The sequence below is a fragment of the Fistularia commersonii genome, chromosome 6, assembly GCF_037954325.1.
Source record: "Fistularia commersonii isolate RoL2024-O1a breed Wild chromosome 6, RoL_Fcom_v1.0, whole genome shotgun sequence".
Lineage (NCBI taxonomy): Eukaryota > Metazoa > Chordata > Actinopteri > Syngnathiformes > Fistulariidae > Fistularia > Fistularia commersonii.
Window position 1 is genome coordinate 9,238,040 of NC_141289.1, and position 27,798 is coordinate 9,265,837.

General features: G+C 41.3%; 1 protein-coding gene across 1 annotated transcript in view; it reads right to left on the bottom strand.

The window, feature by feature from the left end:
- Positions 1 to 27,798, bottom strand: part of mgat5 (alpha-1,6-mannosylglycoprotein 6-beta-N-acetylglucosaminyltransferase) — a 78,555-nt gene that overhangs the window by 48,591 nt on the left and 2,166 nt on the right. The window contains exons 2-4 of the mRNA XM_086148027.1: positions 18,705 to 19,186; positions 11,805 to 11,969; positions 591 to 667 (exon numbers count right to left, since the gene is read on the bottom strand). Of these exons, the coding sequence (XP_086004153.1) occupies positions 591 to 667; positions 11,805 to 11,969; positions 18,705 to 18,945 (483 nt within the window). The 5' untranslated portion in view covers positions 18,946 to 19,186. The remainder of the gene's footprint in view (positions 1 to 590; positions 668 to 11,804; positions 11,970 to 18,704; positions 19,187 to 27,798) is intronic.

The following is a 27,798-nucleotide window of genomic DNA, read 5'->3' on the forward strand; positions in this document are numbered from 1 at the left end:
CGCAACCAGTTTTCTCTTTGGTTGACTTTAAAATCAGCCACAGCTACGGAAGAACTACAATGTTAATGCTACTGAAGAATTTGTAAACACAACAGAATGCCAAAGTGGTTGCATTAACCTGGATGATTGTTTTTCCTAAATTGCAGAAAAAAAAAAACACCTAAAAATGTAGATACTAAATGAACATTAAACATCACATGAAGCAATCATTAAACTAAAATAAACTAAATTTGTATTGTTAGCTTCTGAGTGTGATTTTTTTTCTTACCACATTGATCCACACTCCGCACCAAACCAATCAACACAGAACAAACTGTTCGGTCTTCTGATGCTTCGTTCATTACCATGACATGACAAGAATTATTGAGAATTTCCTCATTAAAGGCACATTCTATTCTAATGCTTTGTTTTGTTGGGTTTTGTTTTTCCTCTGCAATCCTGATTGTTTCAGTCACTCAGAGAGGGTTTGTATGTTAGTATAAGCTCTGGTTTCTTTTTAAACATCACATTCCCATTAACACAGCATTTCATGTCATTTTTCTTTCTTTTCTCGTGTGTGTGTGCGTGTGTGTCTCAGTTGCAAGAGTCACCTTGAGCTTGCCCTCGCAGTGAGGGAAACCATCCAAAGGTGGCAGCTCACACTTCTCCTGTGCTCCGTTTAGTAGATCTGTGGAAAGAGAGTGAGAAGCAGACAAGAAAGGAAAATCAATAAGGTCAAGTGACTTGGCTCCAAATGTAGGACAAATATATGATGCTCACATTTCAGCTACAGTCAATTACTTGTATGTGGCAATCTTCAATTCCACCCCTTCCTTTCTCGCCGGAGAACATATAAGGCCTCAGAACCATAGGTGAAGTCTGATTTTGTTTATTGAAGTAATCAAAAAGATATAGCAATCTTATATAAAGAGATAGTATTCGCAGCCTACATTCACACAGTTTCAGAGTAGTAAAGTTCTAGGATACTGTAGAGACACGACAACCCGGTCCAAGGTGATAACTAACCACCATGAGCCTGGTTACAAAGATCTTTAAATCCATTTCTGCCAGGAGCTCCTCTTTATTCCTCTTCACTGGAGCCTTAAAATAAGTAAGACTTGTGTGTGGCTGGTTAATCTGACAAGGAGCACGCTGTGCCTTCCATTGTGCCCATGTTTATAAAAAAAAAAAAAAAAAACGTATCCCCAGTTGTCAACTGGTCTGGTTAAACCAATCAAACTTTCAAGAAAGACAGAGTGTAGATCTCGCATCGTCCCGAATATCAAACCCTGAGAGCCAGTGTTACTATCACACCTTGGCTAAGAGCATCTGCCTCTGTCTGCTGTTCACTCTCCTAATTGACTTGGCAAGCTTTCATTGTAATGCGTGACAGGACTGCATTGTCTTTATCAGCACTGACATTAGAATAAGTTCTGTTTAACAAATTGCTTACAGGTCCCTCGACAAGTTTTTCCCGTACCATTATATCTCGGGCTTTACTGCAACACAAGCGTCAAGCACGTTGCTCATCTCACACTCCAACAACGAAAACATTTTCATTAACAAACACTCGGTTAAGTGTGTGACTCCCAGCTTCCTGATGAATGTTTAAAATAAGCTGTGCATGGACCGAACAGCAGAAAAAGGCCCCAATCGATCGGGAAGAACAGGAAAGCCGTACGAATCCCTTCCTCCCCCCACTTTTATTCTACCTGCAGTCTCTTTTTAAGCTTGAAAAGAGGAAATAATGGGTTTCTGCCAAAGTAGCTTGTGCACAACAGCTTCAGAGAGAGAAAAGAAAAAAACAAAAAACAACAAAAAAAAAAGCAGCTGCCAAACCCCTTGCCAAGATATAGGGTCATTTGGCTGGCCGACAGTTTCGGTTTCCCCTTCAGCTCTGCACGCGGGTTGATGAAGTAGCCGTTCCGAGCAGTTTTTTCCCTCAAAGCAACTTTTGTCAAAATACGCTTGAGGATTTGACAATTTTTCTGATAATGTTACCAGACATGCAGGCGCACACACACAAAAACAAAGACAAAAAAGACAGAAGTTAACCGTCCCCACATATTTACCTCCTTTGGTTTATTGTATTATAATATAATTGGATATGATTACCATAAATACTCATTTTGATCAGTATTGGCCAATAATCACAAACTCCTTACTGCCACAATTCAATAATGAAAATGCACACTGACATGCAACAGAATGCGCTAAAAAAAAATTTGTGTTTTAATGTGACACATCACGGAAGTATTTGACTTACAAAAGCCTCTAACTTGATTTTTTTGCCTATTTTTTTTTTAAATGAGAATTGTAAGGCTGTGGAAATAAAATCAAATAAATTGCTTTTCAGAAATAAAAACATTTCATGCACTTGTTTGGGACAAGGAAACATCCCATTGATCCAATTTCTGTCGAAATGTCAAGGCCCCGTGATATTTTTTTTCAACATTAATAGCAAAGTCTAATTACATATTTTTTTCTTTTTTCTAAAGGTTCTATTATCTTCAAAGACCAAGCTATTTGCAGGTGGTGTCGCTGGTGTTCGGCTCCAGTCGGCACTGTGCCTTCCACATTTCACGCCGTTGGAATCCTCTTTGAAATGACACCTGGAGACTTCCAATTACTCTGGGGGTCAGAAAAAAGGAAAAAAAAAAACAAAAAAAAAAAACAGGCTGTCACCGGGGTCATCTTTGGTTCTGTGATGAGATCTCTGTAAAAACGGGAGCCACAAAAGGAATGGGCTTTTGCGGCTGGAATAATGTAGATCCTAATGTTATCTAGATGCCTCTCTCTTCACAATAAACCAACTTGTGTTTGCGCTAGCCGGGGAGGTTGGAGTCACTCTGGCATCTTCTCTGGACTGCTTTCAATATCCCGGAAAGCTGCTATCATCATAGGATTAACATTCAGGCCTACAAGCCTGTGTCCCCTGAATATAATCACCATTTTGATATCCCCATTCACAGATGTTAACGTCATCAGGACTGACCTTTACAGCGAGAATATAAATAATGCATTGTGGCAAGGAGCATGGCGCATGATAACAGCTTTGCCGCAAACACCTGAACGAGATGGCGGGCGGTGTTTGGAGACTGCGTTTTTATTTAGAGTGTGTGTGCATGTGTGTAATCGGTAGTTCAGGCACAGGGTGAGAATTGTCTCTGAGGTGTACGGTGGTGAAGGTTGAAGAGGAGGCTGCAAATATGCTGCTCATCATCAACTCAGGACATTCAAACCCTCTCTCTCTCTCTCTCTCATGATCATCATCATCACAACAGCTGAAGAATGTTTTTAAATATTATCACAGGCTTCAGCTTGTGTCTGAAAGGATACTGACAAAAGACATGTAACAACATGACTTTCCCCTTCTATCTCTCTTGTTAGATGGAAAGCTAAAATGTTTAGAGCCCTGATTGGCAAGTCTTTTCAGGTTGGGAAACCTAGCCGTGCAGCTAGGAACACGTGTTTTGCTCCAAAGACTAAAAATCTTACTGAGGGAACAATCACAGTCACCAGTGTCTAACTGTAAATTGTGGACGCGCGCACACACACACACACACACACCCACATATATCCAGCAGTTGGAAAGTAGACAGATGCCAATAAAAACGAGGGATTTCAGTTGTTAGACTCGAATAATAAGAGGAAAAGCAACTAGAAAATCTCAGCTGACATTTTGGATGCACCTGCTCCTCAGCGATCACTTTCTGTGACAACCTTTGCTTTGACATCCACTGGTGATTTTGTGGCAACAGGGATTTGAAAATGTACACAATTCATAAGGCGAAACACATACACGCTATTCACTCAAGATGCACATTCTGTTTTTTACGTTGCAGGAGCGAAACCAAAGGGTGTGGGATGAAATTTGATGAATGCTGGGAATACTGTTTTAGCTATGTTCATGGCAGCAGGAATAATTCATGTCGAAGAAGATTGTAGCAGAGGACAACCTGTGTCTGATTGGAGAGAAAATAAAAGTTACTCAGTTATGTTGACCACAGAAAAGTCGATGTAAAAATATGATGCTTTTACTCACTGCAATGCAACTGTTCAGCAGAGGGTATGCATCAGCGCAGACCAACTATTCCTCCAGAAACTTTCCAAGTAGTATGAGATGAGATGATGAGATGAAAACAACTTTATTAATCCTGAAGGAAATTGTTGTGCCAGTTGTATTGTATTGTTTTGTATTGTATACAATTGTTTGAATTGTATGTGTTCAAAGTATAAAGATGTGTTTGAAATACCTCCAATAAATGGAAATCATCATGAGGGATGTGTTAATTTTGAAGTCATCTTTTAAAAGTACCAACACCCTAGATCAATAAGATGCAAATGCTATCTGGTTAAAAGATAAAATGGGGCAGGAGGCCATCAATCTCTCCAGTTGTACAGGTTGGTTAACATAAAAAATTACATGGGTTTGTTATATTTTAAGCTTAGCCACTTTGTTTAATCGATAAGCTTTTCCGAAAACTAAAGTGACCGGTGCCGATGGAACTGGATTTTAGATTTGTTCAGTAAAAGCTGCATGAGATGCTGTCGTTCCTCCGTCACACGCGTCCAACCAGCTCGGACCCCCCCTCTAACCAAACAAACAGACGTCCCGTCACTCAGCCAGTCAGTCAGGGGAGTGCTAAAGCCACCAGGCAAATCTTTCCCTCGCTTTTAATCAAGCAGAAAGCAGCCGCTGCGAAAAGGAACATCTAAATATAGCCCACTTCCTATTCAAACACAGAGGAGGTGGTGCTGTTCCAGAGATTCAACTGTCAGGGTGAGAGGTTGTTATGGAGGAAACCTGCTCGCTGCCAATTTCACCTCAATGTCTGGCTTCTGTGAGGAATGCTGAAATAGAAGTCGCCAAGGCGCAAAACAACACAAAGTAATACTGCACTGTGATTGATAGTAATGAGAGAGCACTGAGGACCAAAAGTTGAGCTAACTAAGAGTTGACTTGCACATAATTGTGACAGTAGTGAGTTTAAATGTGTGTGTGGGGAAAGGAAACCAACGAGCGAAAAACACATGACATCATTCAAACCTCAAACGTCTCACAGTACTGAGATCACTGTTGGCTAGTCGCTAGATCACATTGTTTGCCATCTGATAGCCTCTAAATAGCATTAATGCACACAAAGATTACACATGGGGTTTTGTGTGTGTGTGTGTGTGTGTGTGTGAGTGAGTGTGTGTCCATAAGGGAATCTGACATTTGACAAAAGTCCAAAATTAAATTGAGGACATCTGGTTTATGTTTGTCTCTCTCTGTTGTGTACTTCTATTTTCCTGCATATCCCCATGGCTCACTGATCGGATTTCAAGTCGCGCTGAAAAAAACTTGACGCTTTCCTTCAAAATGACTAGAAATCTGCTGAGAAGTTTTATCAGTCCAAAAACACTCCAGGTTTTAGGCAACAGAAGGCCATCTAGGCAGCAGGTCAAAGGCAAAGACATGAAAAAATATATAGATTTAATGATTAGGGAAATAACAGAAGGGTCATAAGTGTTGGTCTCCCAGAAGGTGGTTTCTGATGCTCCCACTGTGACCTTGTCTTTCATTAAGCATGCAGGCTTGGGAGGCAATTACCACTATGTAAAATTTACTTTCTGTCGATCACTGTCAATAGCCAAAGTCGAATTCCACGGGAGGATTACATTTAATTTAGGCGTCCAGTGTTCTCAATGACACTGGAAGCTGTCTGGTTAACAGTGAGGTCGGGGTCCATGTTGTGAAGCCGACATGTCCGCACTGCCCAAAACTAGTGAAGTCACAAAGCTGGTTATCAAGTGGATACGATTTACTGCAAGAAGCTTTTGCAAGCCTATTAATTTGAGGGAGAGTCAACAATGACTTCTTTTTTCCATCCTTAACTATTATATTACGGACTATAATAAGACCCAATATTTGCAAACTCGCCTAAGCTGCAAAGAATCCCAAAGTACACAGCGGATGTCTACTGCGGCGGCAACCGATCCTTCCTGCTTTTTAAGCCCTGTTGGAAAGTACGATTGGAAAGACAGCTGCTCTCCGATCGACCTCAAACTGAGTCGCATACGGCTGCATTTTTTTGACGAAATGGTTGAACTGTCCATTTCACCGCGCTGTCTGACTAATGCAGAAGGACAGTGAGACGTTCAGAGGATTATTTCAAGGGTAAGGGAAAGCTAGCATGGTGCATTTTTAAGTTTTATCCGTGTAATGATCCCTCGGTCCGTCATCGTAAGACCTAAATTCACCACACTATGTCAGACTTTAGCTGATGCTACAATCAGTTGGATCGGTTACCTTAATAAAAAGAATTGCTTGTCACATCTCGCCCCCCCTTCTTTTTTTCTATCTACACATGACCACATTGTCCTCCTGGCATGAAATTACATAAAATCCAAAATAAAGACTTCCTTTTATGAGAAGCAGCAAGAAGGAAAGTGATTTGGTTGGGTATAACCTCCCCAAATTAGTTGATCGGACATATGTGGACGTTGCCAAAACAAATGCGGCGCAGCTGCAGCTCATGTTTGTGGAAAATATCTGTTTACCAAAAGAGAATGCTAAGTTTCCTGATTAACAGCCCCTCTGTAAAACATCTCACTGCAGCTGATCCTTGTAGCACACTGCCCACGCATCCATTGCAGGAAATCAAAAAAAAAAAAAAAAACACCTGAGCACGTCATGGATGTGCCTGATGTGATAAGTAACCCAAATGCAGCAGAGGATGTGGTCTCATTGAAATGTGAGGTAAAATCTCTGATCTTTATATCGCACCGGAAATTGCTCATGTTGCCAAGTCTGTCACCTCCCATACGAAAGGGGCTTTCACAGAGAGAGGCGCATGTGTTCGGAGCTGGTCAAAACAAGTCTCAGATTGCCTCTGGGCTGCTCATAGTACAGTCCTCAAGGTACAAAAAAAAAAAAAAACATAAATCCATGCCAAGGTGGCGTTTCTTCTTTCTCTTCCTCTGCAGTAAAAAGAACAACATCTGGCTGTAATCAATCCCTCTTTTGTGCTCTCCAATCGTCCCACTGTTGTCGCTGAAGCTATCTGGGGGAAGGATGTGGACTTTCAACCAAAAAGCAGCACAATGAGCCGAGGCAGCCAGAAATTCTTGATTAAGTTTCATCAATGCGGATCTGTGACTCATGTTTTACAGTTGATTTGTAGAAATGGCATAGAGTTGTGGGTTTAAACAGGGACAAAGCCTGGGCTTCAAGCATTGGGTCAACAAATTAATTTGCCTTGGAGAGAGACTTCGCAATGAAACGCAGCTACATCCAGGTTTCTGATGACACTTCCCTTTTCTGCCCCGAGGTCCCGGATGAGAAAACATGTTCCCTCACCTGTGTGTCGAGTAAACTTTTCACAAATGCCGTCCATTTTTTTTAATTTTTGGCCATAAACAAAAGCTGAGCGGTCAGCTGTCAAGCAGCTTGAAAGCTACCCAGCACCGCAACGCAATACTTACTCGGTTTTTAATGTCCGCAGTAAATGTGTGTGCACAGCTTTTAGTGGGTGTGTGAAAGTGAGAGTGACAGTGGAACACATTATCTCTTGGGGGTGGGGGGTATATCTTAAATGCCGGATGTTACATAAAAGAAACTAGGACTACTGGGGTTCTCGTGGGCATTTCACTGAAAGCGATACTGTACACAATTGCAATCTTATACACTTCCTACATACATTCAGTGATTTAAAGAAAAAGGAGGGGGGGGGGGAAAGATCCTTGCTGCTTGTGTGCATCACTGTAGGTTTCATGCCTGTGGAAATGGCTGGTATTTGATGGAGGGTGGCAGCTAAGCTTGTATACGTGCACGACTGGGGCTTCTAACGCCAGAACACCGACGCGAGCATAGGACGCTGAGGAAACAATAGAGGAGTTGGACTCAGAGGCAGATGGGATGAGGGAAACAAAAAGGATGAAAATTCATCCGGAGTGAAGGAGTCAGTTGGTGAAGGCTGTTGCTTTTATCTCTGTGTCGATAGCGAAGAATTGGATATGTTCGGATCAATAAAGATAACCATAATATTGTTCTGAGAGATTGAGAAGACAGCGATATCCGTCTGAACGACGAAACGGAAGCACGGCTAAATAAAAGCGTGCATGAAAAGGGTCGCAGCAACATGTTCTCACACACTTCCTTACGGCGAGATTCTCCCACTGCAAACTCTGCATGTGATTTCAGAGAGATTTCAAGAGATTTCATTGACCTACTTGACTGAACAGCTATTGGTTTCTTATTTACGGCGTCTCATTACATAACAAATTAGATAATGAGATGTTTATAACACTGTAATGGCTTCCTCTTTAGCTCCATCTGTGATTAATTTTCACGTTATATGTAGGGTTGTTTTTTTTTAAATCCCAGAGGAGAAATTTAACAGTGGACAGCTACTCCAAAGAGCTCCAGGGAACAGTTAGGATTGGCTACGGTGGGGATATTAAGCGATAGGCGCTGTTTGGCATATAAACCAGAGATAAGATAGGGTTTATTTGTCACAGCCACAGATACACATAGCATAGCGTGCAGTGAAATGTGTTTTGCACCTGCAACCGATAGCGAACAAAGAGTTAAAAGAAATATGTATATCGATATGATAAAAAGTAGAATCAAATATTAAATAGGGTTAAACATACATAAGATAACAGAAACGTCATCTAAAATAGCAAAGTGATAACTAAAGAAGTTACATCTGAGTGGCATATTAAGAACTCAAAAGTAGCTACGTAGGACCTTTTTTAACATTTTTAATCAAATAAAACACAGGTCAATGTGAATGCAATAATTTCACGTTAAAGTTTGGACTGATCTTCTGAGTGAAGCTTAAATAAATGTATGTGACAATATTTTAGATATCCTATTATCACAGCCGTTGTCCGGCAGGCAACCAAACAGCACGCAGTCTCTTATCTGCTCATTTCCAATGGAAATGAGCAGGGCTCAAAGAGCAGCCTGAGGAGACCTTCAAAGTCCACTGTACACATTTATAAGCTGTAACAAATGCAATTTAGAAAAAAAAGGCGCATGTGCTGCGACAATCAAAGCGGACCAGCCCGCCGGAGCTTGTTTCTAGCTGGTCTGCGAGGGGAAACTCTAAGGGGGGCTTGTTCTTCTCAATTGCTTGATATCGAACTCTCGCACAGGCCGAGGAAGAGTCAAGATTCTTTTTTGATTGCATGGCCTCAGCATATTGAGATTTTTTTTTTTTTTGCCTGCCATGACATAGTTCTCCGATTTACAAAGACAATGAGGCAGCCGATGAAAAAAATTAGAAATGCTGAAACAAAGCTGTGGACAAGGAAAATCTCCGCATTTGAAATCAGGATGTGATTAGGGTACATCGTGTTTTATGAAAGGCCGGCATCTGGATTGCTCGTGCATCACTGCATTTCGGCAATGCATTTCCAAAGAATGGGTTTATTTGCATAACTTCACTTTTTAAGGGGGAAAGCAAGAGAAAAAAGAGCAATTTGTGAGCTGTAAACGTATCAGTCTCTGGTTTAAAAGGCAACGTGTCAGAGACATTGAGCCACAAACCACCCGACATCACTGGCACCAGAAAGTACATCAATAACCCGAAACACTTATATGGTAACGGAGACTTTTGCTGCGAAGGAAAATAAATGGCGAAATAGGGGCAGAATGGCCAGTTAGATGGCTGCAAATAACTAACTGACCATCTCAGATGCCCGCCTGCAAGCATGTGTGTGGTTGACTACAGAAGATTACATTTCAACTGGCAGGACCATGAATAAGGCATCGTTTGGGAGGTAAATTATCCACATCAACATTGCACGGAGAGACAAGGCTTCGCAGACAGCTGTTGCTCCAGGTCCCATCTGCCTCCCGCTAAGCATCAAGCAAGGCCAAATCTACTTGTTTCCATCATATAAGGGACCTCTATCCCGCTTCTGGGTCTCATCTAAATACTACAGCTCACAAAACGGATGTCACAATGACAACAGAGAGGATAAAAAAAAAAAAAAAAAAAAGGTCTAGGTGGGAGGAGAGGGGAAAATGTAATTGTTTCACACCAGACTCCTACCGCGAGGTTTTATATTGCAGAAAATAGTACCGGAGTCATGAAAAGACAGTGGGCCGCATTTATCTACAATGAAAAACCACATGAGAAAAGAATATCAGTTAGCTGCAGGAGGAACTGTGCACTTGCAGCAAAACTGCCAATAATCCACAGGGTTTCTGATGAAATCTAAAGATATCTGGTGTGTGGAACACGAAAAAAAAACTTGTTTTTTCACGCTGAATTTTCATCCACATGTGCCAATCATCACACACCCAGAGGAGAGTCTTTATACGTTTTCAGCATTCAAAGATGTTTCTTTTAAAGTAGTCTACATCACATTTGAGCAATGTGGGGTTTAAGCAGGATAGCATGGGAGGGAATATGGGGTAACAAACAATAAAGGACAAATTGCCTCTCCGACACTGCAGATGCTATAGGTAGTTGTGACTTCTTGCTCCAATTCAGTGTTGAGCTGAATGCTACATGGGCCAGGATTAGGGTCTGACTGATTCGGAGTCCTGAGCTGAAAAGAAATGTGAGCAATGTCGGTGAAAAGGCTGCGCTCCATCTTGATAGCAGCCTCTGTGAAAAGCGGGCGTGTCGCCCTCCCTGTTCAGATTCATATCTCCCCAACTCCCTTTCTGTCGGGGAGGAGCTCAAGATGGTAACACTTCCGTCGCCTACCCACTCCCAGACAAGAGATATGGCCCAATCAAGTCCATTGGGTTGATGCAAAGAGAAATGTGATGCTGTGCCAGCTTGACCAGTGTTCAGACTGCAAGCACTGTCCCAATGGTACCGTAATGCAATTGACATCTTTCTTGTGTTTAGTGTATACTTGCCTATGGATTAAGCTAAATTCTGTGGTCATTTTAAAAATACCACCTTCAGAAAAAAACTATTTTTTCAATTCCCAAAGGGGTTACCCAAATACTTTTGTGGTGACCTGCCAAATGATTGATCTTCTACTTTGCTTCACTGGCATTTGTGACTCAAGCAGAAATCAATATGTCTTCAAAATGGACTTTTTATGATACTGTGATTGAAATTTTGTTTCTTTAATTTATGGAGTTGTGAGAGTGGTCTTCTTTAGAATTAAAGTAATCTGAATTTTATAGCAAGCCACTGGAAGAAAAAAAATAACTAACGACCACTCGCTTTTATGTGGCATTTAGAAATCTTTAATTATATTGACTGCTCCACAAGTCAAGGTTCTTAAAGAGAAAATGTCACGCGGGTAGTATCGGCGTAAGCAAAACCAGGGCTGCACTGCCACTGTAATTAGGATTCGATCCATTCAGATGTGACTCTGTACAGCTCAATCGGCCGAGGATGTTAACCCCCAGTACACCACTCTGGAGCGAGCTCCTTACCCCTACCTTTTAATGCTGCAAAAACAGCCTCGAGCAATTCCGGAGAAACTAAAAAAAAAAAACAAAAAAAAAAACACAACACCTTGTCCTCTCAGCTAGGCCAAATTCATCATTTGAAAGTTGTCAGGAAAATCAATGAAAACTAATAAAAGGGTCACAAGGCACTGAATAGAGGCCTTATATGAATTATGTTCAAGGATGGTCTCGTAATGTGCTTGGCGTATACAGTGCACTTCTATAACAGTTCAGTTGGTTAGTGTTACGTGAGCATCCATCAATGGCAGTAACGTCCTCAGTCCAACATCTTTTAACCAGTTCTGACAAATACGTGATACGGACACTCGTCCACGATAAAAGTATTGGGGAGGGACTTCTTTCCCTGTCCACTTCCTTCCCTTTATTATCACAAACACATAGAACATACCTGCCACATTGACTTTTTCAGGATTCGAGGAGCTAGGCGTGACAGTGCTGGTGCCGCTGGTCAGGTTGCCCCCCGTGCCGTTGTAGATGTTTTCCACCTTTGACTCGAGTTTGCCCAGCCTCAGCAGGATGTTATCCAGCAGCACCGCGAGAGTCTTCTTAAGGTCTGAAAGAATATGGGATGAAATCACGGCTTGGTTAACAATGTCGGAATATCCAGTAATCTGTGGAGCTGATTAGCCGCATGGCTACAAAACGTCATAATGCTGTGTTATCGAATCAACTGAGACGACCGAATGAACAGATTTGAGATGCAAAAGAAATAATTCATTTAGACTGGTTAGCAGTTCAGCTGCACAGCAGCAGGTCCCCGGTTGGATTCCCTTAAGGGGCCGCTCTGTGCAGCCGCTCCATCTTCTCCCAGTGTCTGCATGGGTTTCCTCCAGGTTCTCTGGTTTCTCACACAGAACAACACAAGGAGGCTTCATTGGAGACTCTGATGTGTGAATGAGCTGTATGAACTCTATATGTGGCCCTGTGACCAGGGTGAACCCTGCATCTTGCCCAGTGACAGCTAGGATAGATTATGGCCCCACCATGACCCTGAATACAGGAGAAGTGATATAGATAATGAATGATTGAATTTCCTTGCGCATTGAATGCAAAAAGAGATTTGCAGAAAAAGCACCCTTCAGTGCGCTCAGATGTGACTGACACCCTCCAATGATATTGGTTCTAAAAGACAATGAGCAAATTCATAGTTTTGGCGGATATTTTAAGCGAATAATGGCTTAAAATGCTCAATATATGACTGGGAAGAGAACCATAAAGTGAATTCATCATGCGGTTAGCAGGGTGAGGTATTTTAAGACACCAGAACCAAAATAGTCTATAGGTCTAATACTTTTTTTTCTCATGCGTTTGACATCTGTGACCAATTTGTACGTGCAGCGGATTTGTTACCACTTTCAAAACACCAAATGCAGCCATTTTGTTCATGTGAGGGTTAAGTCTTTGTGAGTAACATCTCATATGTGATATTAAGATTTACTTCTCAGCTCCACAACAAATATGACATTGTTTGTCTTGACAATGGCCTCTGTTTAAATGCTGCCCATCAAGTAAACTCGGGTAGTGTTTGGTTTTGCTGGCAACTATGCAACGGAAAGTTGAAATAAGTAAAAGAATTCCGTCAAAAAAATGTAGCCAGAAGCGAATTGTGAGTATAGCAAATCTAATTATAGAGGGTTAACTCCAAGTAAACATCAGAGAAAAAAAAAAAAGTTTTGCATTGCATTTACAGTTTAGAAAAGGTGAAAAGTAAATGGCACCCTTTGGTGTATTAGTGATATAGAGAAAATTGCCTTTAGAAGGTCTGTAATCAAATTATCCTGACATAAAACTACATTGATAAAAAACATTCCCTGGCGTGGATTCATCCTCGAAAGGACTTATTCCATTAGGACACGCCATATATGACACGCATATAAACTGTTCCCGCCCCACCGTGTTGGTCCTGTGTTCATTGACGTCAACGCTCCTCATCGTAACAGTAAACACATGCATGTAATTGTCCCGCTGCCACCAGCCTGGGGAACCCAGCTGAGTCTGAAATTGCACAAGCACAGACACTTCATAATTTGGCGGATGCCAGGCGGCTTGTGGCTCAACAAAATGTAAAAAAAAATCAGGAGAGCTGAGTCTTTGTAACTGACTTTGATTCTTAATGTGGGCCTTTGCATTCCTGTGGGCGACGTTTTCCAAAAGCATGTACCCGTGTAGAACATAGCTAATGGCATAAAAGACTGAGAGCTGACCATTAATGAGATGGATAAGGCATACGTTCAAAATGGCAGCCACAGTTTTTAAGAGATGGCATTTCTGCCCTTCGTTCTCGCACTGCATCCGGCAGCGGTTCCAATGACATTTGCACAGAAATGTCAAGTTGTCTGGAGTTGCTGTAACTGGTAGATTCATCAAAACAATGATGTCATCATCAAATTGTTATTTGTCGTGAGCAAAGAGCCCTGCCGTCATCATCGGACCAACAGTATTACAAATTTGCTGGCTGTCGTTTGCAGAGGGAGCAGACGCCGAGTGCGCGGCACTCAGGGTTTCTGGAGATGAGAAATGCAGCTTGTCTATCACATACAAGCGCCACATTTTCCCCTCGCAATGTTGCATTCGACACGCCAGTTTTCATCACATCAGAGGGATTGGCAGAGGCACAATGAGCCCTGGCACACCAGCGAGCCCGATCCGTCCGGGTGAAGAAAAATGCCAGGGAATTTGTCTCATGTCGATGTCGGGAACGCGCAAATGCACAAAGCCTGCGATGCGGTGTCACTGGGAAGGAACCTTCCATGATAGGGAGACAATAGAAGGACAAACTATTGTCAACAAAAAAAAGAAAAAACACTATCACACGTACATATTAAATAGGAATAATAGGTTTCAGAAAATAACCCCATAATTCTTTATCCTTGATGCGTTTCCATCCAAATAAAATTTTCTGTTGGACAGCAGACTTTCAGCTTAACTCCACATAAATGTTGATGGCAGAACGGCTTGCGTTGATGAAAAGCAATTCAGTTTTATTCGAAACAACCACTATGAATATTTGTCTGTCAATCTGGGGGGGGGGGGGGGGGGGCATTCAATTCTGTATTTATTTATTCAAAACTTCTCATGATCTCAAAATTGCTATTTCCAAGACAGTTACTGTGTTACCAGCCAGGCTTTAGCTGTGTTGAAGTGTCCTTGAGCAAGAAGTCCAACCACAAATTGGCTGTGCAATTAGAGCGTAAATGCGTGTCAATGTGCGAGTAACGCTGGCATCTCGTATACAGGCCTTTTCCAGCATTGTTTGAATGTCAGTGTGTGTGTAACAATAGCACTTTGTGCTTAAAACACGCTCAATAAATGCAGCAAGTTAAACTGCATATGTGTGTGTGGTTTGTTAGCTATGTGAAGAAAGTGTCTAGAAATGTTTCTGCTGCCAGTATCATGAGTCAGATTGCTATGCCACAACGAGAACGGCGTGACAGCTGATGATGTCAGCAGCACTGACATGCATGCAAAACGCAAGCTTAGCTTTGTGTTGAAATAAGAAACCGTGACGCCGCACCTCCAATTCTATATTGCTCTGCAGGGAAGAGAAAAACAGAAAGTGTGCGTCTGTTGGGTGGTAAATACATAAATATATTGCTACATGTGGGGGGCCTCTACCGGTCTCTGTGAGCAGTTGTATTGGGGATCAAATGTATAGCAGCACGAATATGAGGAATACACCTTTTCTGGTCATTAATTTTACAATAATTGGGTGTAAAGCTTAAAGACTTACACATCATGGTGTTATAAAGCATCCATGGCACTGTAAATAATTCCAACACCCGTGATAGAAGACCAGATGACTCATAACCCGCAAAGGGACAGTTAGCTCAAGGAGCCATAAACACATTGACTTCAATAGGTCTTCAAACATAAACTCAGAGCGCTGAGCAAATGGAGGAAATGCCAATAAAGAAATACTAGCTGGCCACCTCAATGGATCTTTACCACCTGTAAGGTACACAGTACATAGAGCTTTAACACGAATACAGTCTCACACCACACCCTTTGTTGGCAGTTGTGAATTCCCCTGAATTTCGATACTTGCCCCCAGAGCAAGATGAGGCAAAAAAGAACAGGTATACGGGTCCAGGGCTCACAAAAGATCCCCACAATAGGTGCTGAACTGGACAGTAACAGGAGATGCTGTCGAGTGGCGTGTCACTCGCACGCACGCACGGCTCAGTTTCAGGAGGGCAAAGAGTTAAAGATCATTTCCATGACTTGGTGTGGCCAGAGTCCATATGAGAATGGTCTCAATATCCCACAAGTGGGAACCACACGCTGTTGGAAGTCTCCCACTGCTGGATTCATTTTTACATAAGTGGACGAGCATTCAAACAAAGTCTTTTTCCCCAAAGACATGATTTAAACATGAATTGCAGCCCCCCTTAAAAAAAAAAAACAAAAAAAAAAACTTTGTTTTCCTCATAAAATGCTGGTATAAAATTTCATAAAAAAAGGGACATACAAATATATCCTCAGGGCAACCCAGGGTGTCTCCACTAGTCTCATTTATGTTTATTAATTAGTTAATTTCAACCACAAAATTATAAAGCCATCAAATGCAAATAATTTTCATTGATTTTTCAACTAAAATGTTCCAGTCTTTTAATAGTAGTGCCTGGTACTTTTTATAAACTTTTACCAACCTTTTCCAGAGTGGAAAAGGTTGTGTCCTTGACCCTTAATCCAAAATAACTGAAAAATGATGTATGTTATTACCTCAAAGTGCAACATTCTGCCTTTTACTGAATGCTGCTCTACATAAGTTCTTATTGTGAGTGATATGTGATATTTGTCGTGCGAGTGTTGTCACCGAAACAGACGCATTTTGACGCACGTTTTTAACACACAAGAAAGGGCATTCATTTGTTCGTAAATTGTTTGCCTGTTTAGTGGTGCGTATAAAAAGAAATCATGGACAACGCCGCCAACATTGAAGAGTCCTCCCAAACAGAGCTGAGTCACGCTGGAACCATGTAATGGAAAGGCATCTGCTTTCACTGTAGTGATAAATGGCTCCACATCAGGATGAGCTGGTTTCCACTTTGTCTTAATTGTAAATATTAATTATTAAAAATTGCCGCACAGCCATATGAACTCTAAACGATCAATATTTCTAAAGCGAAAAAAAACCCCAAACAATTGGAATCTTCAGGCCTCCCAGCTCCACACTTCGACAGGTGTGTTTTCGCAATAAGCTCAAGGGGCCCCTGCGTTCCATTTCCAACCCACTTACACCCAGACAAACAGGAAACCCTGTTTCTCCTGTAAGTCATAACAAATCATATCAAGGCAAATTGTCGACCATGTGAGTGAACACAGGAAGTACTGTGTATCCTGCTGCCGCTTTATCTGATCAAGGACATGAAACGGTTTGGATGTGACAAAGCGTATAGCCAGGGATCGTTCTATACCTCCCGTGGCGCCATGCATTTTGAATGCATCAACTAACAAAAATGAACAAATCAGCCAGCAGTGTTAGGGTTTCATTTCACCACAAAAGTAATAAGAGTAGGACAGCCACATGCAAAAATTACATGTGCAAAATTACTTTCTGTACAGTATCTTTCCGGGAAATTCTTTGAATTACACAGAAAATCTCTTTATTCGACATACCAGACATTGAGTTTTTTTTTTCCTCAAGATGCTGTGCACTCATTGCTGGCTGCTGACATTGATTTGGGGATGAACATACTTTGGGTATTAACTCAATGACTTTATTTTGTTAAAAACATGAGCAGTGAACTGGCTGTCCTTCTCAATTTGTCTTTCATTTTATATACTCTATATAAATACCCATCAAACAGCATACACTACTGGTAACAGCTTTATAGCTGTTATAGAATAAAACCACTGTACAGCGGAAGGCTTAAAAGGATAATATGGCATTATCAGATCCATAAAGATCCATAAATAATTAAGACAGATTTTCTTCCATGGCATGGTTCTTTGCAGTTTATAATGAAATTCTATACGATTGCAGGTAAATGGTTTCCTCACCTGCTTGAAGTCACTGTAAATGAAATTCTTATTGAAAAAGTGCCACAGGTCTCCTTTTGCTGGTTATCAATCATATACAGCATTGATGTTTTTTTTGTTTTGTTTTTTATTCCTCCATTTAATTTGGAAAATAGGAAAATAGATAATATCTCTGAACACCTTTTTTGATATGCAACTCATGTCATTTATTGACAACTCCCCACTGGAAACAAGGGCGATATGGCATTGTCTTTCGTTGACCCTTCAATGCCATAGTTTTATATTTTAATCATTGATGAATCTCTTTGTTTATCTTTCAGAATTTCCACACTATGTATGCTTCTCTTCCACAAAAATTCTATCCAGTTTTGTTTCATTTGGTTGTGCAGAGTCTTCATAAAAATTTCTTCACATATCTGATTCCCTTCCATTTCATTCCCTGTTAGTGGATTAAATCTCCAGGAGCTTTACTGTATCCTCTTGTTTCTCTGGGCATTAGAGAACAATCAATTCTACTCGTGGGCGTCTGGTGTGGCCTCCTGTCAAGCCATACAAATCTATTAATGGCATGAGTAGGCTATTGATAGGCCATCTAGATCTGTATTTTGCTCTGATGAAGCTTCTCCTGCATTAGACCACCAACGAAAAATAGCCAAAGCCCATCCCTGGACAAGAGATGGATAGGTGAAACCAATCAGTCTTAACAAAAGATACCAATAGACAAAGAAAGTATGAACAATAGCTCTTCATTTGGATGCCTTAAAAAAAAGCATGTTTCTGCTGCTGTATTCGGGCCCAGTGATGATCTTTTGAAAATTTAAATCTAATCCATTCTTCCAGGACACCGGCGAGAGAGAACAGCACATTCCTCAGTCAGCAGGTTCTTACTCATTCTAGATTCCCGATTCTACCGTTCTAACATGAGGGCTGTTAAAGATTTCTTGCACTAGAACGATGAAACTTTTGGTATTACCTTACTCCATGCCATGTGGATAGGTGCTCCTGCTCTCCTGAAGTTATGAGGAGCTTAAAAATTTTTGGGAGTTAAAACTCATTCGTAGCCTGAATTTAAAAAGAAGGACCAACCGTTGCTTGGTCATAAAACCCACATGGAACTGCAGCTATTTAGCATGTGTAGTTATTGTTGTGACAATTTTGTGATGTGCATAGGCCAGACACGGTAGCGGTTTGCATCACTTTTAGTTCCCTTACAATCTTGGATAACAAAGATCAGCTGATTCCTTGCGTGTATCTTTCCTGAAGTGGTTGTTCTAATGAAAAAGCTGGTTAAGAGCAGTCTACTCACCGTAAGCTGTCATGGTGCCAACATACGGACCATCCATGACACTTTGGTTCTCCTCGGCAAGAGCCTTGATGTAGCGCTTGCTGAGGTCCAGGATCTGCTGCCGTAGCACAGCGCTGTTCTCATGGCTAGCCCGCTGCTGGATGGTGAAGTGCAGCAGCATCATGCCCCAGATGAACCCAAAGCTGACAAGGAAGAAGCCCAGCTTCTGGGACGACAGCTTCCAAAGGAACGGTGTCGCCATGGCGGCTCGAGTGGGGGCGGCTGCGATTACACGGACTTTACTTGCACAGATCGGGAGGAGAGAGGGGGAGGTGTGCGATCAGGAGGGCAGGTCGGTCATGGTCGTGTCCGTCCGGGCAGCTGTGGTAGTTTCTGGGTGGCGGTGCACAGCTCTTTTGCCTCACCAGCGGGATTTCCTTCTTTGACCCATCTCGATCATCCGGTAACCTTTTGACGGATGGAGTCCTGCCGGTTGCATCTTGCTGAAGAGAAGAGGGAGGGGAGAGAGGCAACACTGATAAGTGGCCTGGCTTGTTTTACTTATAGTTGACTCATATTCAAGCTTTACTTTGCAGGAGAGCATTGTGAAGCCCAGTGTAACCTGCTGAAAACTAATGCTTCAGTTGGCATTAATATGTGAGTGCAGTGCAGAACACACTGCACAGAGACACGCTATGTTCCGACCAGACTAGTAGGCTTGTGGCAGCAATGGTATACAGCCTTTATTTGTTTATTTTAGTGCCGTGTTAGGGCATTCAACGCAAAGCATCAAGTATCCAGAGCCAGCGCGACGGGAAACATCTCTGCATTGTGTTTTGCCAAGAATGCATTGTGAGAGCACATGAAAACTGCTACAAAGAGCCTGTAATAACAAAAGGAAAATTTTACAGAGGGACATTCAGAGTGGATATGGAGCACACCCACTGGGTGGGGATAAGGTTTGATTGACCAGAAATACAGGGTATACAAGGTACACCTTCACAAGACTAAATCTTACAGTCTTTTGAAATAACTGTCACAAATACTGACAGGCAACCAGCCTATGTAATAACAAAAGGAAAATTTTACAGAGGGAGATTCAGAGTGGATATGGAGCACACCCACTGGGTGGGGATAAGGTTTGATTGACCAGAAATACAGGGTATACAAGGTATACCTTCACAAGACTAAATCTTACAGTCTTTTGAAATAACTGTGACAAATACTGACAGGCAACCAGCCTATGTTTATGATTATGCCTGTTAAAGGCAATTAAACATCTTATTTCATTACAGCTTTCCTCTCCAACAATTCGCAAATTAAACCGAGTGACATTAAATACTATCGTCCCACCATCCATTTAGCATTTTGTCTTGCATTATAAAAAAACGTCCTTTTCCGCCAGAGCGTTCCCCAGTTCCTCCGAGTCTGAGCTCGCTGACATATCACCTCGCTCCAGTGATGGAAGAGAGAGCCTTTGGGTGTCGAGAAACTGAAACCAATTCAGCTGTTTGGAGACACTTTGGAAAATAACAAGAGGCGCGATGTTTCCAAAATCGATGAGTAATTGAATATAATAAAAACAAAATATCCAAGAAAAATAATTTTGAGTAGTTTTGCATACAATGCATCCTTCTGACAATCAAGAGCACACACTGAATTTCAAATCAACTACTGTGCCAATATAAACACGCTTTTCTGCTGAACCCGGTGGTTGAAAAATAAACGTGGACTCTGTGTGTGTATGCACCGTATATCATGTTTTAAATGAAAAGGTCAAAGACTTGTTTAGAGTGATGAAGAAAGAAAAAAAATCTCAGAGAATGTGAAAGGACAAATGAAAGGTCAGTGTCACCTGATTTGTTAAACAGCAGTTGTGTCGGTGTGCAACATGAGCCGCTGACATTATTAAAGCATTGAGCTCAATTTCGACAGGTGTGTTTCTGCAAAAACAAAAAAACAGGTGAGCACGCGTTCAGCCGGATTAATGCTTTGAAGCAGTTGGCAAGACCTTGAAAAGTCAAATTTAAATATACAAATTATAACCAATTATACTTTTCCTTATTTCATAAGATTTGTTTTTCTCTTAATGGAGGTCGGTAGAAGACGCTTTGGTGGAACTTATCAAAATAATATCTTCAAAACATCAGATTATAGCGATTAAATTATCAATATATATTTTCCAGTAATAAAAATAATATAAAACCTATTCATATCTGAAATGTCTGCAAAAAATTGTGATAGATTTCCATTAGGTGAAATCAGGGGTTCCATACTTTAATTCCACGCTTTGAAAAGTATATTGTGAGAAATGTTACAGTGCCTTGGAGACTGCGATGGCTCCTGCCGCCTGCTACTAAGAATATGTCCTTCTGAAACTCTCTAGGAAATCTGTGCGCAGCTGAGTAAATGTCTGAGGCTTCAATCATCAAGTTAAAAAATAAAATGGGAAAAAAGATTGTAAAAGATCAGCATGTAATCAGGCCAAAATGAAACCATGTTTAAGTTCACTCATCTGCATTCAGCTGCCGTAGCTGTAAATGAGGCTAAGTGTGGGGAGGGGATTTCTCCGGCTTCGCATTTTGAACTGTCTTCCAGATTCTCTTTCAAAGCGGCTCTAACCAGGTCAGGACCACGGTCCCCTCGGTGGCTACAGCACTTTGAGAAAAAACAATATACGGCGGGCTCCTTTAACATAAAATCACCCCGCCACGCATCCGTTTCAATCATTATGTAACGCTATTGATTTATGATCACATCGTGGCAAATGACAATATTCACCACCTCCTCGGAAAAGACACGAGGCAACTACGCAAAAGCCTGTCTTCACCTTACACCATCAGCTTCATAAAAAAAAATAGGTCAAAAACAGCTGCAAGCATCTTCCATAAGGGCTGAGGTCTCACAGCGGGTATGACACACAGTAATTGTTCTACTTTTAAAGACAAAGGCTTATGTTCGCTTTCCCAATACAAAGATATGTTTAAGACGTGCTAACAAAGCAGTGGTAAATACTTTACTGTCTGGTATAGAGATGCACGCTTCATAAAGACGCCGATTCCTGAATCTATTTTTTTTTCTTACATTTGAATCCCTCTAATTTGCTTTACGGTGTGTATAAAACAAGCCTTTCTGTGGAGGGGAGGGTGGGAAAAAAAAAAAAGAAGAAAAAAAAACTGCAGCGCACTGTGAATTCATGAGACAAGCCCTTGGCAGTAGCACTGTGCAATCTGCAGTGCTGATAACATCGGATGTCTCTCATTGCTCGGGACTGGGTTGGAGGAAGGCAGGGAGAGGCTGGCAGTGCTCGATGATCAGGCACTGACGAGGATGGAAGGCTTTCAGGCTGTTTATCAGAAAGGAGGGCTGTGCAGGCTGCCCATAGTATATCACTGCAGGAAGCCAAAACCTACACAGACCACTGACTCAACCATTTCTGAAAACACATATCCTCAGTTGGTGCTGGCTCTGCTCTCTGGCCTTATTTCTAGTGACCATTCATCTTTTTTTTTTTTTTTTTTTTTTTTTTTTTTTAAGACTGAAACCAATCGAGCACTCTTTTGTTTAGGAGCCTGTCCAATCACAGATTGTGTCCTATAATCTGTCGAGAGAGCGGCGGCAATGCAGCAATTTACCTCCTTCCTCCAGCGGCGCATATATCTTCTCTCGGCTACCTTCTCGTTTCTAATTCAGAATCTTAATTTGTCTGGCAGCGAGCCCTCTGGCTCTCAGCGCAAACAGCCCCGTAAAATCCCTACATGTCAACAGCCGGTTAAAGCTGAGGAATACCTGATACTTTGCACCTAGAACTGATTCGAGGACAGCCTGATGAGTGGAAGCAGAGTGCAAAACCCCTGCGAGGGTTCTCAGAGGTGTTGAAGACAGAGGCGGTGGCCTCAGTCACACCTGGGAACATTCAGTTCACACTGATCAGGGATATAAATCACAGCTCCCCATACAATATTATACAGAGCATTTGGGCAATCATCCAATATTAGTTTACGTCAAAAAATCTGCACTGATAGGATTGCAATCACATGGGTGCCAAAAGGCTGCGATACATCACAAAGTAATTGGAACATTTTGGCAAGGTGTTGATTTTTTTCCTATTCTAGATGTTAAGCAATACAATCTACAGTAATGATGTGACAACAACAACATAGCAGAGATTGCTTTTCTTGTTTAAAGTACATGGAAATTTCCATTAAGATGAACAAAAACCAGCAGCATTTCTCCAGGCCTAAACAATAACCAACCTGAACTCTGTGCGCCTTTGCTTCACTGTCCCTGTGCATGCAAGACGCCATGGGTTCACGGTCACGTCAGGGACTTAGAGAAAACAACCATAATACATCCCTGTCAAAACAATCATCTCAGGCTTTAATATCTTTCCAGCAGAGCCCTAATCAGATTGCTCTGTGAAATGGTGAATTGTTTGGACCGGGCCAGATGGCTGTGTGAGCGAAGGGCTGGATTTGGCTGTTGCGACCGGAGCTGAGAGTAACTGAAAGTGTAGTTTTAGGGCTACTCAATAAAAAAAAAAAAGGTGAAGCAGGCTGAGCGAGGTCCAGATTATTTCCAGTGCATTACTCCAGCTATAAAGAGAATGCATATTCCAGAACTGAGAGCTTCTAAGAGCTAGTTGCATAACCAAAAAAGTAGTGAAATATACTCAGGATGAGGCCTCGGCTATCAATTATTGATCTGCCATGAAAAAGTATTCATTTTCTTCCTGAATATAGATAGCCTGACACAGAGCTTGGATTCTCACACCCAAGTAACTTTAAGGCGTAAGAAGCAACAGTATGAGATTTGCAGTTAAGACACGGTATCATAAATTATAATACTTTCATTAGGGATTGGTCTAAAGAAATGCACTATTATAAATCCGGATGTAATTTCTACTCTGATAATTATGTTCAACTCAATCTTTATTGTGACCACACTGAGAATTCCTTGGGAGAATTAGGAAATCTGGAAAAGCCAAGTCGATTTGCTGAAAATAAAATGGTCAAATGTTTGTTTGTTTTAAGTTAAGATTTTTCTTGAGCTTTCCCCTGGTTTCCACTCAAATATGACCGGGCTAGTTTCTTTTGCAGTCCAAGTCAAAAGAGAAAAATGAAATATAATATGGACTGCTTCTGTCCATTGATGTGACAGTAAACTATCATCATCAATGGATTTACCAATTACAAATGGTTACATTTCTACTGGACTAAGTTCAACGGTCAAAGTGGATTTGATGAATCTGGAGAAGCAAGTTCTGAATGCTGACAAATAAAACATTTATTTTGACAGTTTTGACATTACATTTCATCATCATTAGGAGCAAGGTATCCCAAAAGTCCATCAAAACCAACATTTAGAGCCCTAGATTTTTACATGCCAATTCAATATGTGGTTATATTTCCCAAGGCGTCAATGAAGTGTCTCTTTAAGAAAAATATATATAGATATACATAGCCACATCTTTCAATGTTTGGCTGATTTTGAGTCAAGAAGGTAGAGAAGGGGGCAGCTGTCGAACGCCTAGGTCAGAAATACAACACAATTTATCCGGTTTAGGTGTGAAAGGACCATTTTCTATCATTTAGTCGAGAAAAAAGTAAAATGCACAGAACAAACTCCAAAAACAGGGCATAAAAATATCTTTAAAAATATTAGCCAAGCCTTCATCATATTTGTGGATGTGCATGTTTTTTGGTTTGTTTGTTCGTTTGAATTCTGGAGCGCTTAGTTTTGAATTCAGTGGGTTGGACTCTGGAGAAAAAAAAAAAAAAAAAAAAAATTGAATAAATAAAATAACCTTGTCAAACCACCAAGCGCTCTTTCACAGAGGCCATAATACCACTCCTGTGACACTTAAGATTTATTGCAAATATTTGAAAATGTCAATCAGGGACAGGAATCCTCCACCTGGCCATCGTACATCCTCGGGCACCTTAGCCATGGAGTTGACATTTCACCCGTTGGCTGGCTTAAGGATACTTGATACAGATAACACAGCACCGCTGCCATGGAGACCGGTGTGACTCTGCATCTTAATCCATCAATCCATCCATCCATCCATCCTTCCATCTTCTACCACTTATCCTGCACTCAGGGTCATAGGGAATGCTGGAGCCTATCCCAGCAGTCATTGGCTGAGAGGCAAGGTACACCTTGGACTGGTTGCCAATCAATCGCAGGGCTACATATATAGACAAACAACCATTCACTCACCCATTCATCCATTTGCAATTTTTCCAATTTTTCCAAATTAACATGCATGTTTTTGAACTGTGGGAGGATAACTGAGAAGCCCGAGAAAACCCACACAGGTACGGAGAACATGCATAGTCCACACAGAAAGGTCCCCTTGTCGGAATCGAACCAGTGTCCTTCTTGCTGTGAGGCCAAAGCGCCACCTCCTCGTGCCGCCCTCTGCATCTTAATGTCCTTTTTTTTTTTTCTTTTTTTTTTTTTAAACAAACCCTCTTCTGCTTAATTATTCATGAGTTCTTCTGGGAAAAAGAGACCTTGGGGCTTTACCACCTTTCTGGTGAAGATCACCAAAGTGACCTTGGTTGACCAGTAGGACAGCCTCCCTGCTCCGCCTTCCTTTGACACTGTCAAACTAAGTTTCAATGTAATCTCATTTGGTCATGTTTGCAGGTCAAGGAGGTCCACCTGTGCACACGCATGCACACAAACACAGGAAAGTAAACCTCAATGACCACATGTGTCAACTGTTATGCTAAAAACATATGCAGTTTTACCTGTGCAAAAATCTGACTGCCTTGAAGTTCTCCCCTGGCCTTGCCAGCAAGCTGACAGCTGAATCCAGCTCAATTTCTTCAAGATAAGAAACCCTACTATCTGATTGCATTGTTGTTTGGTGTTTTTTTTTCCCCAAACACTGAATCAATACGGGTTGGATTTAGGGCACAGATTCGATAGAGCCTGATTGCTGAAGCATGATACTCTATAATTTGCCTGAAATATTGTAGAAAAGTGAAAGCGCAGCTGATTTGCATCTTTTTGGGGGAAAAAGGAAAGTGATCCAGCTTTATGACCTTGTATCTATAGGGGTCTAACAAGGAGAAGGTCAACTTATTTGAGGATAAAAAAAAAATTGACTTCCCGGAGACTTTGTTGTTCTCGCACAGAGGAAGCACTGTGGAAACAAAATGCAGAATATGACATATTATTATATAAAAAAAAAATACCAATTGGAGGTTACTAATGCTAATTTCACTCATTCATTATCTATGACACTTACCCTGCTTACCAATTCACACAAATGGAAGAATTTAGAGTCTGGCATGAACCTCCTGCATGTTTTTAAAGTATAGGAGGAAACCGAAGAACTGCGAAGAACCCAACGCAGACAGGGTGAGACCATGCAAACTCCTGATACAAAAATGAAGGGCGTGAATAGTGTGTACATCTTCAGTACAAAGACATCCACTATGGGGGACATTGACGACAAACACCAAACACACATTCAGCGGAATGTGATTTACATTTTCTAATGTCCTCCATTGCTGTCCGTGATGAAATAGCAGACATATGTGATGAATGTGCATTCCATTCCATCTTTAAACTTGAACCTACTTATTCAACCTTCCATGCAAAGCCCTGGGATTAAGGTGTCACTCTCCAATCCGTCTTCCTGTCAGCGTAATAGATTGGACAATACAGGTTGAACAAAGTGCAATTGAAAATACAGAGATAGTGAGCCGACAAGCCAGTCTTAATATGATCCAATTTAATGGGCTTCATAAAGAGTGACGAGCAAAAACAACACTCGGTGGATCATTTGAAATCTAACACAATCAGATGAATTCAAGCAGTGACAATTAGCAGAAACTACTTTTCACAACAATTCTGATCATCAATCCCTCATCACTTTGACTCATTCGATGACACAGATCACCTTGGTGGGGACTGAACTGCTGGTACTGATGGGAACTGAAGCTGGTTCCATTATCAAATGCGTTTTGATTTGATTCTAGTCTTCTTTTCAGCTGCTCCCTTCAGGGGTCGCCACAGCAAATCAAGCTCCGCCATCTAACCCTATCATCTGTATCCTCTTCTCTCACACCAGCTAACTCAGGTTTCCACTCTAGGTCTTCTGTCCATAAGTTCCAAAATCAGCATACTTCTACCAACATATTCACTATCCCACTTTGATTCAATAATATTTCACTTATTTATTCCAGATCTCTATTTCATTTGGTTTCAGTCCGTTTTTAATCAGTGATGATCTAATCTGTACGCAATTGGCTTTTCTTCCCCCCCAAAAAAACAGAACACTTGCCTGAACAAAGAAAACAATACTTATCTTCGCTCTTGATGCTCTGCCCCCTAAATCTGCTAAAACCTCTTTAGAGACGTGGCACTTTCTGCCTTTGACTTCAAACTCAATAACACAGACTTGAGGCAGTCACATATGCCTGTTAATTCTCTCACATTTGCAGCACATTGGCTTAATTAAACTTAATTCCAACCACACAGAACACAACATGCACCACAGAATTCTTCAGGCACCTCATCTGAAGCACTGAATAAATAAAAGTCAATGACTCTGGCTGTAGGTGTACAGTCAAATCTTCAGTTATATTAGAATTCATGATGTGCATGAATTCAGTCGAGATGGGTTTATGACTGACATAACTTGAACCTGCATTGACTGACATAACTTCAAGCTATATAGGACTGCATAATAAAAAATAAAAAAAAATATCTAAAGGGACCAAAAATGCAGGCGTGAGTGAAATAAACAAGTAAACTCAGAGACAAAAACTGGCATGAAATTAATACAAAAAAATTAAGACTGGCCCGTGACAATGAATGTTTGCCATGGAAGTAGAGGCCATTCTGATATCCCCCTATCTTCAGTTCAGAACCCCTACCATTTTTATTCCACAATTGTTCAAAAAGTGAAAATGTTCTTAAGACGATTTGCTTTGTGGATGACTTTTCCCTCTCACCGCACCGATGTGCAGCCAAATAAATACGACTGCAGGGCTTACAAACGTGCGACTGACTCAACAGAAGCAAATCTGGCTGTTGTGCAACAAGAAAGAGCCTCTTTCGGAGTGGGGTAGATGGCAAAAACAGCAGCAAACAC